Genomic DNA, 14,641 nt, shown 5'->3' with positions numbered 1-14,641 from the left:
TTTTGAGGATGTCGATGTTGTAGAAGAGATACTAGAGTCAACCAAGGATATTGAGGATACATATTAGTTGACTCTATTGTCATTAGTATTGAGAATGTAGATAGTCCCAATATTCATGTAGTTGAGCGCATTGGTCCTCACTCCAAGCATTTTTCCACATTGTGTTTAGATGATGATATGGAAATAAAGTCGTCCGAGCCATTTGAGGAGTCAAGGAATGATGAACAAAGTGCTTACATTCTGGAATTCTTCTTGCCAGAAAGTCGGAATTACACACCTCATATAAAGGCCAAGAAGTGCAGAATACTACATTATTTTATTGGGCTAGTCAGATTCGTTCCACCACCCCAGGAGCATGATCATAGAGCAGAATCAAAACTTGGGGTCCGATTCATAAGTTCAAAGTGGAGGCAGAAAGTGATTCACGTCGTGCCGCACCGTTAAATCAAGCGCTTGTTGGGAGGCAACCCAGCTTTATTGCTTTCTTTTTTTTTCTAATTGTATTATTTTTGGTAGTGTCAATTTTTTTATTTTCTAGGAGCACAATAAGCAAAGGTATTGGAAGAATGCAACAGCAAACCAAATGGTTGGAACTAAGTGTGAGGTACCCGCACGAAGGACCAAGCTGGGGAGAAGTCTGAGTACCCCAGGAGCTGTAGTGCTTCGGCCTTTGGCCTACCAGGGAGTCTCTTTTATCCTTTTTATTAGTTATGGTGTGCATTGGGGACAATGCAAAATTTTAAGTGTGGGGTGAGGAGATCGTCTGGGTGACTTTCTATGCTATTTTAGTTGTGTTAGATTAATAATTTTTTTTATAAAAAGATTGGACTTTTCCCGACGATGGTCTATTAGACAATTTTCTTGAGGGATTTAAGTCTAAAAAAAAAGATTTTCTTTTGTTAGGTAGTGTAATAATTCCCCCTTGGTTTTTCTTTCTGCCACGGTTCTTTTCCAAGGGTTTTGTTTGAACCGGGTGTAGTTAATTTTTTTTAGGAATAGGAGCCATTGTGTTGAGTTTTGAATTGAAGAAACATCTCTTGACTTTGTTATGCCTTGAGAATAGTGAGTACTTTGGTTGTGACGCTTAGGCTCAATTTTGCTCTTGTAGAAGTACCTTAAATTGTATGATTTTAACTTTGCTTAACTGCTTTGACTAGAGTGTCTTGATGAATCCAATCCTGAGTGAGTTATGTGCCATGTGTGTGTGAGGTTTTGTGATATTCTGTGCATTGCATTTGATGCCTAGAACTTGCCCGGTGTGTTTGTAAAGCGAAATAGTAGTTTTATTCAGTCTAGGAAGTGTTATAGGCATTTCTTGTTGAGACAGATAGGTATATTTTACCCGCCTAATTATTATGTATCGTAGTTAACCCCTTTGAGCCTGTAATCCTGTTTCTTTGGCAACCACATTACAAGCCTTACCCATTTGTTCGAATTAACCATCTATTTGAACCATTGTAACCTCTCATGAGCTACTTGAATTATTTATGTAAACTTTGTAAAAGTTAAAGTGTGGGGTGGTTGGTTTGGCTTTTGAGTGGAACTAATGAAATAAGGAGAAAGGTGCACTATTTTGAAAAAGTAAGAGCCACTTGAATTGAAAAAAAAAATAGTTGGATTCTTGTGAAAAAAAAATTCCTTGATAAGTGGTGGCTCTTGATGTAAGTGTGCTTAAAGAAGAATGGGGTAATATACATTGATGTGAAGGTGGAGTTTGGTTTGACATAAGTATGTGGTTTGAATGTAAAGTATATGTATTAAAGTGCTTAGGGAGGTGTAGTCACTCTTATATCTAAATGTATCCTACCCGTCCCGTAGCCTACATTACAACCAAATAAAGTCCTAATTGATCCAAGATTGAATGAGCTCGATTAGTGGAGTAGTACACTACGGGCAAGCTTATGGTGCATCTTTTGTGGCATATGAATGTTATTTCTGAGAGTGAGTGAATTCTTTCTATCTTGAGTTCCTAAGTGTTCTTAAATTTTATTGTGTGGAACTACTCTCTTTTGTTGTGTGAGGGCACTTGATTCATGAAGGAAAGGTAATGTCAGTGACCTCTATATTAGAGTAAGTGGGTGAGTTGTGAATAACGTGTGGTACTTGTGAGTCAAATCTTGAGGTGAAGATGTTACGCTTTTGTGCTTAGTCTATTTTAAATACTCTTGGTGTGATGAGTTAGGAGAATTGTTTAAAAAGGTCGTGTCTATAAAAAAAGTGTAGTTTGATTGCTCGAGGACGAGCAATGGTTTAAGTGTGGGGTGTTGATGATAGGCTATAATTGCATATTTTAGTCGCTTATTACACTCGAATTTACTGCACTTTAATTGAGTTTGCGCTTTAATCGCTAGTGTTTTGCACTAATTGTGTGTTTTATGCCTTGTAGGTGTGATTCCGAGCTATATAGATGTTATGGAATGAATTTAAGTGATTTGAAGCTTTGAAGTCTGAGTAAAAGCTCAAGGAATTAAGCCGGGATCGTGTTCGGGGGTCAAATTTGATAATTAAGTACGAACGAAGACTTGAGGAGGCATATTGCGCACTGTCTAGTAAAATAGACATAACTTTTTGCTCAGAACTCCATTTGGGCTCCACAATATATGGTTGGAAAGCTAACTCAAAGGGCTACAACTTTCATGTTTTACGTTTTTCCAAATTCCAAACGGAACAGGGTGAAAAACCGCGGTTTTGCCGCGACCGCGGCAGAACCGCGGTGGAAGGCAGTTTCTGAAGAATGAAGAATCCGCGAGGGCGTTTGGCCGCGGTTCCACCGCGATCGCGGTGAAACCGCGGTGGGAAGCGTAAATTTCAGGGGCTAAAGTGTAAAACATGGGATTTTAAGTCCTAAACCCTATATAAAACAAAGGAGGCCGGCCTAGAACAAGAAGAGGACATATTTTGGACACAAATTAGACCTAAGGAGGCGGAGAGACACTACTTTAGGGTTAGACAACACCCTTGGAGGCAAGAACACATTGGGAGCAAGGCGGAGAATTCTTCTACGAGTTTTTCCTTCCTCTTCCTATTTTTCATTGTTGGTTATGACTTTTAGTATTGTAGTTTTACATACTATTATGAATAGCTAATTTGTTATCTAGAGTTTGATAGAACCTTTTGTAGGATAAATTCTTGTTATGTTTTTATATAATTGAGCCATAGCTTTTCTCTATTTGTTCAACTACGTTTATATTCTGGTTGATTGAAGAGCTCTCAATTAGCTGTGCCTATTTAGTATGCATAACTCGGGAGAGAGTGCATATTTAGGTAATTGTTGAACAACACCACTCCCAGAGTATATGAGGGATCAATAACCGAGGGTTTAAAGGTGGGATTAGGGATAACGAAGCCTTGGGTGCGATCTGAAGTGAGCTGTATTAAAAGCCAGCTAGCGTAGCTCGGGAGAGTGCGTCTAGTAAATTGTCGTAATTACTCGGGAGAGATTTACGGTAATAAGAGTGCTCATAATCGGTAGAGAATACTTAGGCAAAATTATAGAAGACATAGCGGGAAGGATTCCGACAATTGGGGAAATCATAACTCTAGACCTCCTTAATCTTTTCTCTAACCCTCAATATCGTTAGTTGTTAATTTACTATTTTAATTTGTTAGTTAAGTAGTTAAACACAAGAATCTTAATATCTATAAGTTAGGAATTGTTCAAGCTTGTCTTCTTGGTGATAGTGAACAGCTGTAGCTAAATCTTAGTTCTCTGTGGGATTCGACTCCGGACTTGTAAACCGGATTATATTTGCAGCGACCGCTTAGTCCTTTTTATAAGGCATATTTGGGCGTGATCACCATCCTTCTCTGACCTACATGATTAGAGTATAATATATGTCTTTCTTCTCTAATTTGTTTGAGATCTGTTTTTTTACCTTGCTGTATTTAATGGAGTACTGTACAACAGTTTTAATTTACTGCTTAATTAAATTCACCGGAAATGAAACTCCATGCAATTTCTTCATTAAAAAAATTATTGTTCAGATATTTTATTGGGCATATATAATTTCTGTGATTCTCTAATGTGCATATATATATATATATATATATATATATATATATATATATATATATATATATATATATATATATATATATGCGCTACGAATTAACCTATTACATACATAATCATTTTGTCGACTCAAATTGATGTTATTACTGTTTTTATTATATTGATAAACCCTTTGTAATGCAATTGATCATGTCTTTTAGTTGAGGCGTCATGGATGCTGTTGGACCAGTATGCCTATACCCATACGGGTTGGGTCAACCATTCGACGGGGCACAAGACACTTTAATGCCATTATATCAGTTAGTTCATTTTTCCACTACCTGTTTATTTATTTATTTTCATAGGTTTAATATTATCACTAATTTTCTTTTCATTTGAAATATTTATTTAGTGTGAAGAGTGTGGAAACACTGGAACAGTGCAAATACTACAAACTATGGGGACGCCGATAGTCCGACCACAATCCGCTATGCCTGTGATGGTTCTGGAAGTTATGGGGCTTGGGTTGGACTACACATTTGTGGACTTTGCAATTTAATTGGACTCTTGTCTCATGGTCTACTAGGAGGTGGGTACCTCCCTTTACACTTCGTACTGGCAGTCGCATGTTGTCAAGGAGAGATGCTGGTCTTGGTCCTGATGGTTATCCACCTGCAGTAATTGATGTTGAAGGATTTTACATGCTATAATTGGTCTATGGGTGGGGGAATGCTTATATAGAAGGACCAATTAGTATATATATACTATTAATCTAATAGTTAATGGTCTTGGTATAGTAGACTTGATCATTAACTATCCCAAGTATTTGGGATAATTAGTTTACGTGAAATATAATTACAATATGGGTGAGTTATAATTTTAGTTTATGATATTGGTGAATTTTAATGTACAGTACATTTTATGAATGATTACACCAGGATTGATATGGAATTATATTATTTATAAATTAGAATTCTGCTTTAAATTTCAGTCTGTAGTTACCTTGGGAAAGTAAATGTATTTACATGCCTTAAACACTTGCAGCCCATTATTGTAACATTCGGTCATTAAACTACATGCAACAATGTAGGGGCTGATGCAATATAATTTTCAAATTGAGGTGGTAGCTAGCAGCCACATTCTGGTATATACGGGCAGATGCAATATAATTTTTGTAGTTTCAACTGAACCAAACATTTTCTACAGAGGTTGTTGATATTGCGACATGAGTGCAATGGGTACATTGGTAAGACCATATATAAAGGTTGAATCCAAGTTTGAATCGAATTTGCCTCTGTTGGTCTGCTTGTATCTGCATTATGCAAAATTTTAAGAGTGTTATAAATTTTGTGCCACATTCTAGTAAAGTTGCATTAATTTTTATTCCTTTTTTCTTTTCTTTTTTTTCTTCTTTTATTAAATTCTTTTGCGGATGTATGGGTGAATTTCATACAGATCGCTCGAGTACGTAGAAGTTATGTCCATGAATCAACTTATGCTAATTAACTACTGCATTGTTGAAACAAAATAATAATTAACTACTGCACTTTGTAGGCAGTTAAACTTTTATTGGACCAAATGCATACCACGGATTTTATCAAGTCCTAAATTCAAGACAGGAAATCTCAGCACAACCTGAATAGTGTATGGCTCAGAATCCGACCCCACGATAATTAACGAAGTTAATCCCGTCTTAAGCTAATTCATGATTGATTAGTGGTACGACCACTCAGAATTAGCGGTATTCAACCCTTATCTGATTCGATCAACAAGGCCGCGGCCCGTCCGTCATCATGAAGGCGAAACCCCAACGTGGTCACGGCCACTTATTGCCAGCTCACGAAGCTCACAGCTATAAATACCAAGAGAGGAAACCCTAGAAAAGGGGCTTCTTCTTCTTTACTATTCAAGAGAGAGAGAGAGAAAGATACAACGATACACATATTATGGGAAAGTGGAACATCATTGTAAGGCTCTGAACCTCTTCATGGAGAGGCAGACCAAAGCAATACTATCAATAAAAGCTTTTAATGTCTCTCTTCCTAATGCTGAGTACTTATTTGTGCATCTTTCATTTGGTCTAATGGATTATTACGGTTTGCTATGATTTTCCCGTGATTTATTTATATTGTTTACACTCATAAGGTATATGATAACTTTTGAGCAAATAATTTGGCGTCGTCTGTGGGGATTTCCCAGCAAAATTGCGTAGTTCTTCCCTGGACCAAAAGGAAAGAAACGCCAAACTCGAAGGGGAACTCGAAGATCTCAAATCAAGATCCAAGTCCTCTCTCTCTCTCCGATCTCAGATAGTGCAAACAAAAAGAAAAAGCCCCCCCCCCCCCCAAGGGAGGATCTCTGTAAACCCGCATCCCCGATACGGGCTCCGGCCGAAAACCGGCACGGAGATATCTCGAGCCGAGAGTCGCTTCAAAACAGCCTACATGCCCCGATTGGGAAGACAACGTATAAGCTGCTCAAGGTCTCGAATCAAAACCGAGCTTCAGCACCCAATACCCACAGCGTGAGACTCAGGTACGCGCCTTCGCCATTAAATCAAGGCCATGCGCCTTCGCCAGTAAGTTCAACTACAGTTGAACTAGGACTCAGGCTACGCGCCTTCGCCATCAAAATTGACAAAGTTCAACAACAGTTGAACTGGGACTCAGGCTATGCGCCTTTGCCATTAAATCAAGCCTATGCGCCTTCGCTAGTAAGTTTAGCTACGGTTGAACCAAGACTCAGGCTACGCGCCTTCGCCATCAAATCCAACGAGTTCGACCTCGCTTGAACCATGAGGCTAGACGCCTTCGTCCTCAAATCTAACAAGTTCAACCACAGTTGAACCAGGACTCGGACCAAGCGCCTTCATCATTGAACTCAGCAAAACCCAACCTCCAACGAATCGAAGTGCAGGTTAGGCACCCTCGCCATTCAAGTAAGTACTCCCAGCTCGAACTAAGATTAGGGACGCGTAAAGTCCGGCCCCGGTCAAACTACAAGGCCGCATTTTTTATCATCACGGTCGATAGTTCGACCGCGCCCGAACTGGGACTAAGGCTAAAGGCTGAGTGCCGCTATCGCCAAGCAACGGCTCCGACTCGCTCACCTCGAGTCGAAGAAGAAAAGTTGTCAACAATCAAAAACTAACATGCCTACCAGAGTCAAACTCGAAGGCAAATCACCCCTTCGAATGCATGCAAAGAAAAATCTAAAGGGGAAAAAGGGGAGGTACAAAATAAACACAAGGCAAATAACGGAAAGGAGATCTCATTTATCTACAAAGTTAATTGCGGGTCATCCCCGCTTACACCCGGCCAGGGCCGGTCAATACAAGGAAAAAGAAAAAGAAAAATAAGAAACACCTAAACGCCAAACGGCGAAATGCATAACATCTTTTTACTCGACGCCATCCGCGCCACCAACTGCACCATCGTCAGCCTCTAGCGTCGCCGCGTCAAAACCACGGTCGATACGGGCCTCACGAGCCTTTTGACGCGCCCCCTCGAAAGCAGCTTCGGTTACGATGCCGGCCTCCCACAAATTCTTATATACATCACGCTGGGCCTCAGCAAAGACCCAAAGTTCGCGAGCCTGGCTGGAAGAAGCGGCTTGGTCCCATAGGCGCTGATTCTCTTCTTCTAAGGCTGTGATCCGGTCCGCCATGACTTGGGCATCCTGCTCAAAGACACCGATCCGCTCCTCGAGACTCGCTTCTGTAAAGGCCGCAGCAGCCCTCTCCAACGCCCGTTGGGACTCGTGCACGTGGATAGCTTCCTTCAACACCCCAGCCCTCGACGAGGCATCCCTCACCTGAAGCTTCAATACTGCGACTTCACCCTCCAACGCAGTCACTTTCCCGCTCCATGCCGCAGCGGCCTCCGCCGCCTTAGCCTGGACCTGACGCTCACACTCAGCTGCAGCCCTCTTCCCCGCCTCGAGCTCCTCATCCTTCCGCCGGAGCTACTCCTCGAGAGCACTCGCTCTGCCAAGTGTTTGCTGCATCTGAAGCTCCCGCCTCGCCAGTTCCTCGACCAAGGCCCGGCTACGGGGATCATTCCTCAAGCGTACGCGTATCTCTTGGCGCCGATCTCGGTAGCGGCAGTACTTCTCCAGCGTCCGCAAAAATATCCCCGAGCGGACGTTGGCTCGACGGATGCTCTCCACCTCCAACAAGTAAGACTGCAAAGCAAAGACAACGATTAAGTTAAAGAACAAACTAAGACGAAGAAGAAGTGAACCAACGTCATATTACACACCCTCAAGCCCATCACAGCTACTTCATTCATCAGTCCGATATCCGTAACGTCCCTCAACGATGCATTCTCGGCCTCCGAGCATAGCAGCTCGAACTGCGGCACCAAGCTTTCCCCTTGGAGCAATAAGTTCAACTCCGTGGTAACCTCGATGACGCGACATCGCCCCTCTCCGCACACCGCTGAATTGGTGAAGCCTTCCTGGAACATACAGACGTCGTCGGGGTCCAAGTTGGATTCGAACTCGTACTCATCTCCTACAGCATCCCTTCCTCCTTCCGTCACCAGCGAGGTGGAACCACCCGCCGTAACCACCGAAGGAGCGCTTAACTCACCAACATTAGCAGCCGCTGAGGAACTACCTCCCGTCTCAGCGACTGGAACCTCCAACCGAGTCGCCAAAGCGACGGTATCATCATGGCCTATGCCAACCGGAGCAACCCCCATTGTTTGTCCGCCCTCAAGGGCAGGCGCCGCAACCGCACTCCTCTCCGCATCCGTCAGGGGGGAGTCCAAATTAATTACCATAGGAGGAGCCGGCGTGAACACGACCCTACGCCTTATCAATGGCCTCTCCTCCTCCCCATCTGATGGCGATTCCGCTCTAGGGCGCACAACCCTCGATGGCCCCTCGTCCCGAAGTGCGGCCTGTGCTGGAGAAGGAACCGCTGAAGATTCAACTGATGCCGCCCTCGGTATTGGGCGCGACACCGGCGCTGCAGTAAGTCGAGCAATTGCACCCGGCCGACGGAAGGCCAAATGAGGGGCCCTGACACGGCATGCCCTCCCTGATCACAGAAAAACAAAGTTGATTAATAGAGTTGAAACAAAGCGTAACAGAAGAAGAAATCAATTTTTTACCTGCCACAGGCCTACGGCCATGCCTCTCCCAGAAAGACGCCCATGTGCGTATCCCCACCGTATGGGGGAGCACGGCCTCAACCCACTCACGAATCCCAGCCAACGGAGCCGGCGGCATCTTTTCGGCTACAAAATTGATACGAGTTAACGTTTATGAGCACAAGACGTAAGGAGGGGCAGAAAAGGGAGTTCGACGATTAAGGAACTTACGTCATGATTCCAAGCCTCTGGGAACCCAGTAGAGCACGCCACTAAATGTTCAGTCCTGATGTAGAAGAAGTGCTCGAAAGGGCGAGGGTCGACTTCATCATCCAGTTTATAGGCAAAACAAGTAGCTTTCATGAACCCCAACAGCCACCATTAACTACATGACCAACCGCACACCGGTTCGATTCTACAGAAACGTGCGTCATTATGACAGGCTCCGTGAAGCCGCTTTTCAGTCACCAACCGGTGTCTCGCCCTCGAAACGGTTGTAACGACCTATGAACGCTAAGGAGATGTTCCGTGCGCCCTCAAAATTTTGAACGTTGCCAAACACGTATCAAGCGTGCCCTTACTCCCCTCGGCCGCACAACATACGACCCGTCCGCCATGGTTGACGGGTATGCTCCCAAACAAACGTAAGGATCAGAGCACAACTAAGCTCGACCTCACTCGAATTAAGTTAAGGGGTCAAGTGCCTTCGCCAAGGAGGAGAGTCCAACCTCGATCGAACGGCAACTTGATAACACAATAACAAAACACTGACACTCTACAAGGCTAAGGGCCATCGCCAAAGAGAATTCGGCCTCGACCGAAGCGACAGTCGACCTCCCTATCCGAGTTTCTCAAACTACAGTCGATGAAATCCACTCATCGAGCTCGGCCAAGGCACGACCTCAATAAGCGGAGGGACTAACTGTATGTGTCAGAATCCGATCCCACGATAATTAACGAAGTTAATCCCGTCTTATGCTAATTCATGATTGATTAGTGGTATGACCACTCAGAATTAGCGGTATTCAACCCTTATCTGATTCGATCAACAAGGCCGCGGCCCGTCCGTCATCATGAAGGCGAAACCCCAACGCGGTCACGACCACTTATTGCCAGCTCACGAAGCTCACAGCCATAAATACCAAGAGAGGAAACCCTAGAAAAGGGGCTTCTTCTTATTTACTATTCAAGAGAGAGAGAGAAAGATATAACGATACACATATTATGGGAAAGTGGAACATCATTGTAAGGCTATGAACCTCTTCATGGAGAGGGAGACCAAAGCAATACTATCAATAAAAGCTTTTAATGTCTCTCTTCCTAACGCTGAGTACTTATTTGCGCGTCTTTCATTTGGTCTAATGGATTATTACGGTTTGCTATGATTTTTCCGTGATTTATTTATATTGCTTACACTCATAAGGTATATGATAACTTTTGAGCAAACAAATAGATTGACGAAGAAAAGCCATTTTTTTTGAAATAGTAGTTGGCGTTATCACATGTATATAATTTAACGGGCTAATTTTCATATGTTGGGAAAAAAGGAAGTCAGGGGTGTCCTTGATTCAAGAATAATGTGAAAACTGGACTTTAACATGATCCTGAAAGTGTTGAATTAATATCGATGGCTTCTGTGTTCAAGATTAATCAAGGGAAAGGCTAACCACAAATCATGCAGTGAATGAGTTGGAAGGAGCTTTTGACAACAGAAATGGCTCTCTACGATTTGCAAAAAGCATTGTCTTTCATTGACTAAAGGCCACGCTTGTTTTGAAGCGTGACCTGTGTTACCTTATCGACCAAAAGCTAGCTAGGCTGAATTTGCTAGTCTTCATGTTGAAAATTAAACTCTTCTGTGTTCATTTGCTTATTTTCAGTATCGTGGTGCAAAAACTTCACTACTGCAGCGTCATGCTGGAAAAGATTGATCTTTCAGGGAAGTCAAGGGTATCCTTGATTCAAGAATTATTGGAAAACTGGACTTTAATTAACTTAGTCAATTGAAAGCTGTTGAGATATCTATACGTTGTACATCTTAAGATTCCAGCGAAAGTTTTAACCACAAAACATGCAGTCGATACATCAAAGGAGATTTTGACAACAGATTTGATTGCAAGGATCACAATTTTCGACAGTGTAACATTTGTTTCCTAGAAATATAAGTAACTATGAGGAAGCTTTGATTTCAATGAGGAAGTTCTGAAAAACATTCCTCTATGGGTCAAATTCCCGAAATTGCCGCTCAATTACTGGAGCAAGCAGGCTTTAAGCAAAATTGGAAGTGGTTTAGGCAAGCCTTTGTATGTTGATGCTTGTACTACAGTTGCTAATACAGTCTCATATGCTAGGGTCCTGATTGAAATGGACATCACTAGGCCTCTTTCGGAGAAAATCAAACTACATGATCCTAAAGGCAAGGTGATTGAGAAGATGGTGCAATTTGATTGGAAACCACAGTATTGCCAAACATGCTGTTCGCTAGGCCACTCGTGTAGAGATCAAAAGAAGAAGCAGAAGGGTGGCCAACAGAGGGGTTTAGACTTGAAGCAGAAACATGAACGGAGAATAGTGAGGGTTCTTGACCCTGCTGTGAACAAAATTGATGCTCAAGGTAGGTTCCTTGAATAACTGGAGACTGTAGGAGATGAGCTGATGCCCCAACAGGGGAATGACCCACAATGGCAACTTGCTAGGGAAAAAATTGCATCAAAGAACAGTGTGGGAATAGACATTGGTAATGCTTTCAAGGCATTAGTTGATATAACACAAAAGATAGTACAACTATCTAAGAACCATAGTGCAAAAGGGAAGCATAGTAGGAGTGATAAAGGAGGAGGCTCACAACAATTCGTTATATTATAATAAACATCATAACATGGAATGTTAGGGGGTTGAATAAAGTCTATAAACAAAAAGAACTAAAAAAATTTTGAAGGGAGAATAGAGTAGTACTTATGACAGTTATAGAAAATAGAATAAAGAAGGACAATGTAGTTTAAACAATGAAGAAGATATTAAACAATTGGCAATGGGCAAAGAAAGGAAAACACTATGGGAGGATTTGAAGGTGACTATGAATGGAATCAGTGGGCCAAGTTTAGTAATGGGTGACTTTAACACTATCCTATCTAGTGAGGATAAGGTACATGTGAATCCAGTTCAGGAGATAGAGGTAAGGGATTGCAAGAACTTCTTACTAGATACTGGGCTTGATGAACTAAAGATTGTGGGTAGGAAGTTCACCTAGACTAACAACCACATCCATAGCAGGATCGGCAGAATCTTGATAAACTCGGAGTGTTACAGAACTGGCCTTACATGAAGGGGATCATTATGACTCCTGGCTTCTCAGATCATTGCCCATTAAGTGTTTGGTTTAATTGTACAAATGAAGAGGGAACACAATCTTTCAAGTTTCTTAATTGTTCGTCAAGCCACAAGGAATTTGATGCAACAGTAAAGCATTGTTGGAAAAGAAATGGGAGAGGACCAATTATGTTAAGTGTGTGGAAAAACTCGAAGTGCTAAAAAGAGCCATAAAATAACTTAACAAGCAAGAGTTTAGTGGTATAGGGAATAAGATTAAAGTGGTAAGGGACAAACTGGGAAGCATCCAAGCTCATATGACTACCCAGGACATGATTCAGAGGCGATATTACAAGAGAACGCTGCAAAACTGGAATTGAAAAACTGGTTGATGGTCGAGAAATGTGTCTTGAAGAGGAAGTCAAGAGTACAGTGGCTTAAATTAGGTGACTCTAACACATCATACTTTCATGCTTGCATGAAAATAGGTAGGCAAAGAATCACATTGGCACGCTAACAAACAGTGCAGGGCAATTTCTCCAAAGTGCAACTGAAATTGAAGAGGAAATATTCAGCTTCTACAAAGGACTACTTGGGACTGTTGCACCTCAATTGCTAGTAGTTATACTAGATGTCATGTAGAATGGGTATACTCTTAATTGTGATCAACAATTGCAGCTTATCTAACGAGTTACTAAAGAAGAAGTAAAGCAGGCTATAATGGATATCAATGACAACAAAGCACCAAGGTGTGATGGGTATAATTCATTCTTCTTCCAAAAGACATGGCACATCTTGGGTGATGAAGTTACTGCAGCAGTAATAGAGTTTTTTAACTCCGCTGATATGTGTAAAGCCATCAACTACACCACCATTACTATGATGCCAAAAGTTATGAACCCAACTACTATCAAGGAATTCAGGCCAATCTCATATTGTAAAGTGCTCTACAAGATAATCTCTAAAGTTCTAACATCAATACTGCATGATGTTATGGAAATTTAATAGATAATTTCCAAACAGACTTTGTACAAGGAAGACTGATCACAAACAATATCATCATGAGCCATGAGCTGGTCAAAGGTTATGGAAGTAAGAGCATTTCACCAAGATGTATGCTCAAAATAGATATGCAAAAGGCCTACGACTCTATTGAAAGGGTGTATATTGAACAGGTGATGAAGTTGCTAGGATTCCCTAAGTTGTTTGCGGAATGGATAATAGCCCGTATTTGTACAGTGTCTTACTCAGTAGTAATCAATGGTAAGCCTGTTGTACCATTTGAGGAAAAAAAAAGGGCTGAGGCAGGGTTATCCCTATATCCATTCTGGTTTGTGATGGCCATGGAGTATTTGCGTAAGTTACTGAAGCCACTGAAGGATAACAAGATATTTAAATTCCATCCAAAATGTGCTAAGGTCAACCTAGTACAGTTGGGATTTACTGATGATTTCCTTCTTTTTTATAGAGGTGACCTGCAGTCAGTGAAGATACTCCACCATCAATTTCAAATATTTTCTGCAAGTCTCAGTTTTAGTTGCAAATCCAAACAAAAGTTGTATTTTACTTTGGTGGAGTGAGCGACATGACTCAGCAACACATTATGGAAATGTTAGGATGCGCTAAAGAAGAATTACCCTTTAAATACCTGGGGATTCCACTGAGCACAAAAAGGTTAACAGTTATACAATATGAACCTTTAATTGACAGGATGCTAAGTAGGATTCAAAGGTGGAAAACTAAGTTTCTATCATACGCTGGAAGAGCAATGTTAGCATAAAGCGTTTTATTTTCTATCCAAACATTCTGGGCTCATGTGATCATTTTGCCAAGGAGAATCATTCAGTTTATAGAGGCAAACTATAAGAGGTTCTTATGGACACGAGCTGTTGACCCAACTAAAAAGGCACAAATTGCCTGGTGATAAGTTGGATTTTGACTACTTATTAGCATCATTTTACTTTCGTCTTAGTCCAAAAGTGCTTAATTGTATTTTCAAAAACTGATAAAATGTGCTTAAATGCAGGAGTATTGGAAAATGAGCCACAAAGATGAAATCCAACTCAAAAAGGAGTAAAGTGAACTCAAGAAAATAAAGCAGGAAAAAAGCACAATGTGCGAACCGTAGAATTCTCTCTGCCGCCACAGAAGGTGAAGTGAAGTCTGTCAGAGGCCTAACATAATGTGCGGACCACATAATTACTGCGTGGTCGCAGAAGCCACCAAAGAGTTCAAGCTCAGAGAA

General features: G+C 41.7%; 1 protein-coding gene across 1 annotated transcript; it reads left to right on the top strand.

The window, feature by feature from the left end:
• Positions 13,117-13,976, top strand: LOC109231644. The gene is made up of 2 exons (XM_019397291.1): positions 13,117-13,333; positions 13,420-13,976. The coding sequence occupies exons 1-2, from the start codon at positions 13,117-13,119 to the stop codon at positions 13,974-13,976; spliced, it is 774 nt and encodes a 257-aa protein (XP_019252836.1).

This window comes from Nicotiana attenuata, chromosome 8 (assembly GCF_001879085.1).
Source record: "Nicotiana attenuata strain UT chromosome 8, NIATTr2, whole genome shotgun sequence".
Lineage (NCBI taxonomy): Eukaryota > Viridiplantae > Streptophyta > Magnoliopsida > Solanales > Solanaceae > Nicotiana > Nicotiana attenuata.
This window is presented reverse-complemented; position numbering and strand designations above follow the sequence as displayed.

What these genes read in the sequence shown, in the direction of transcription:
- LOC109231644 (XM_019397291.1), top strand. Translation starts at nt 13,117, where the DNA reads ATGGATATCAATGACAACAAAGCACCAAGGTGTGATGGGTATAATTCA. An exon ending in ATTCAGGCCAATCTCATATT is followed by an intron (nt 13,334 to 13,419) that starts GTAAAGTGCTCT and finishes ATTTCCAAACAG; the next exon opens with ACTTTGTACAAGGAAGACTG.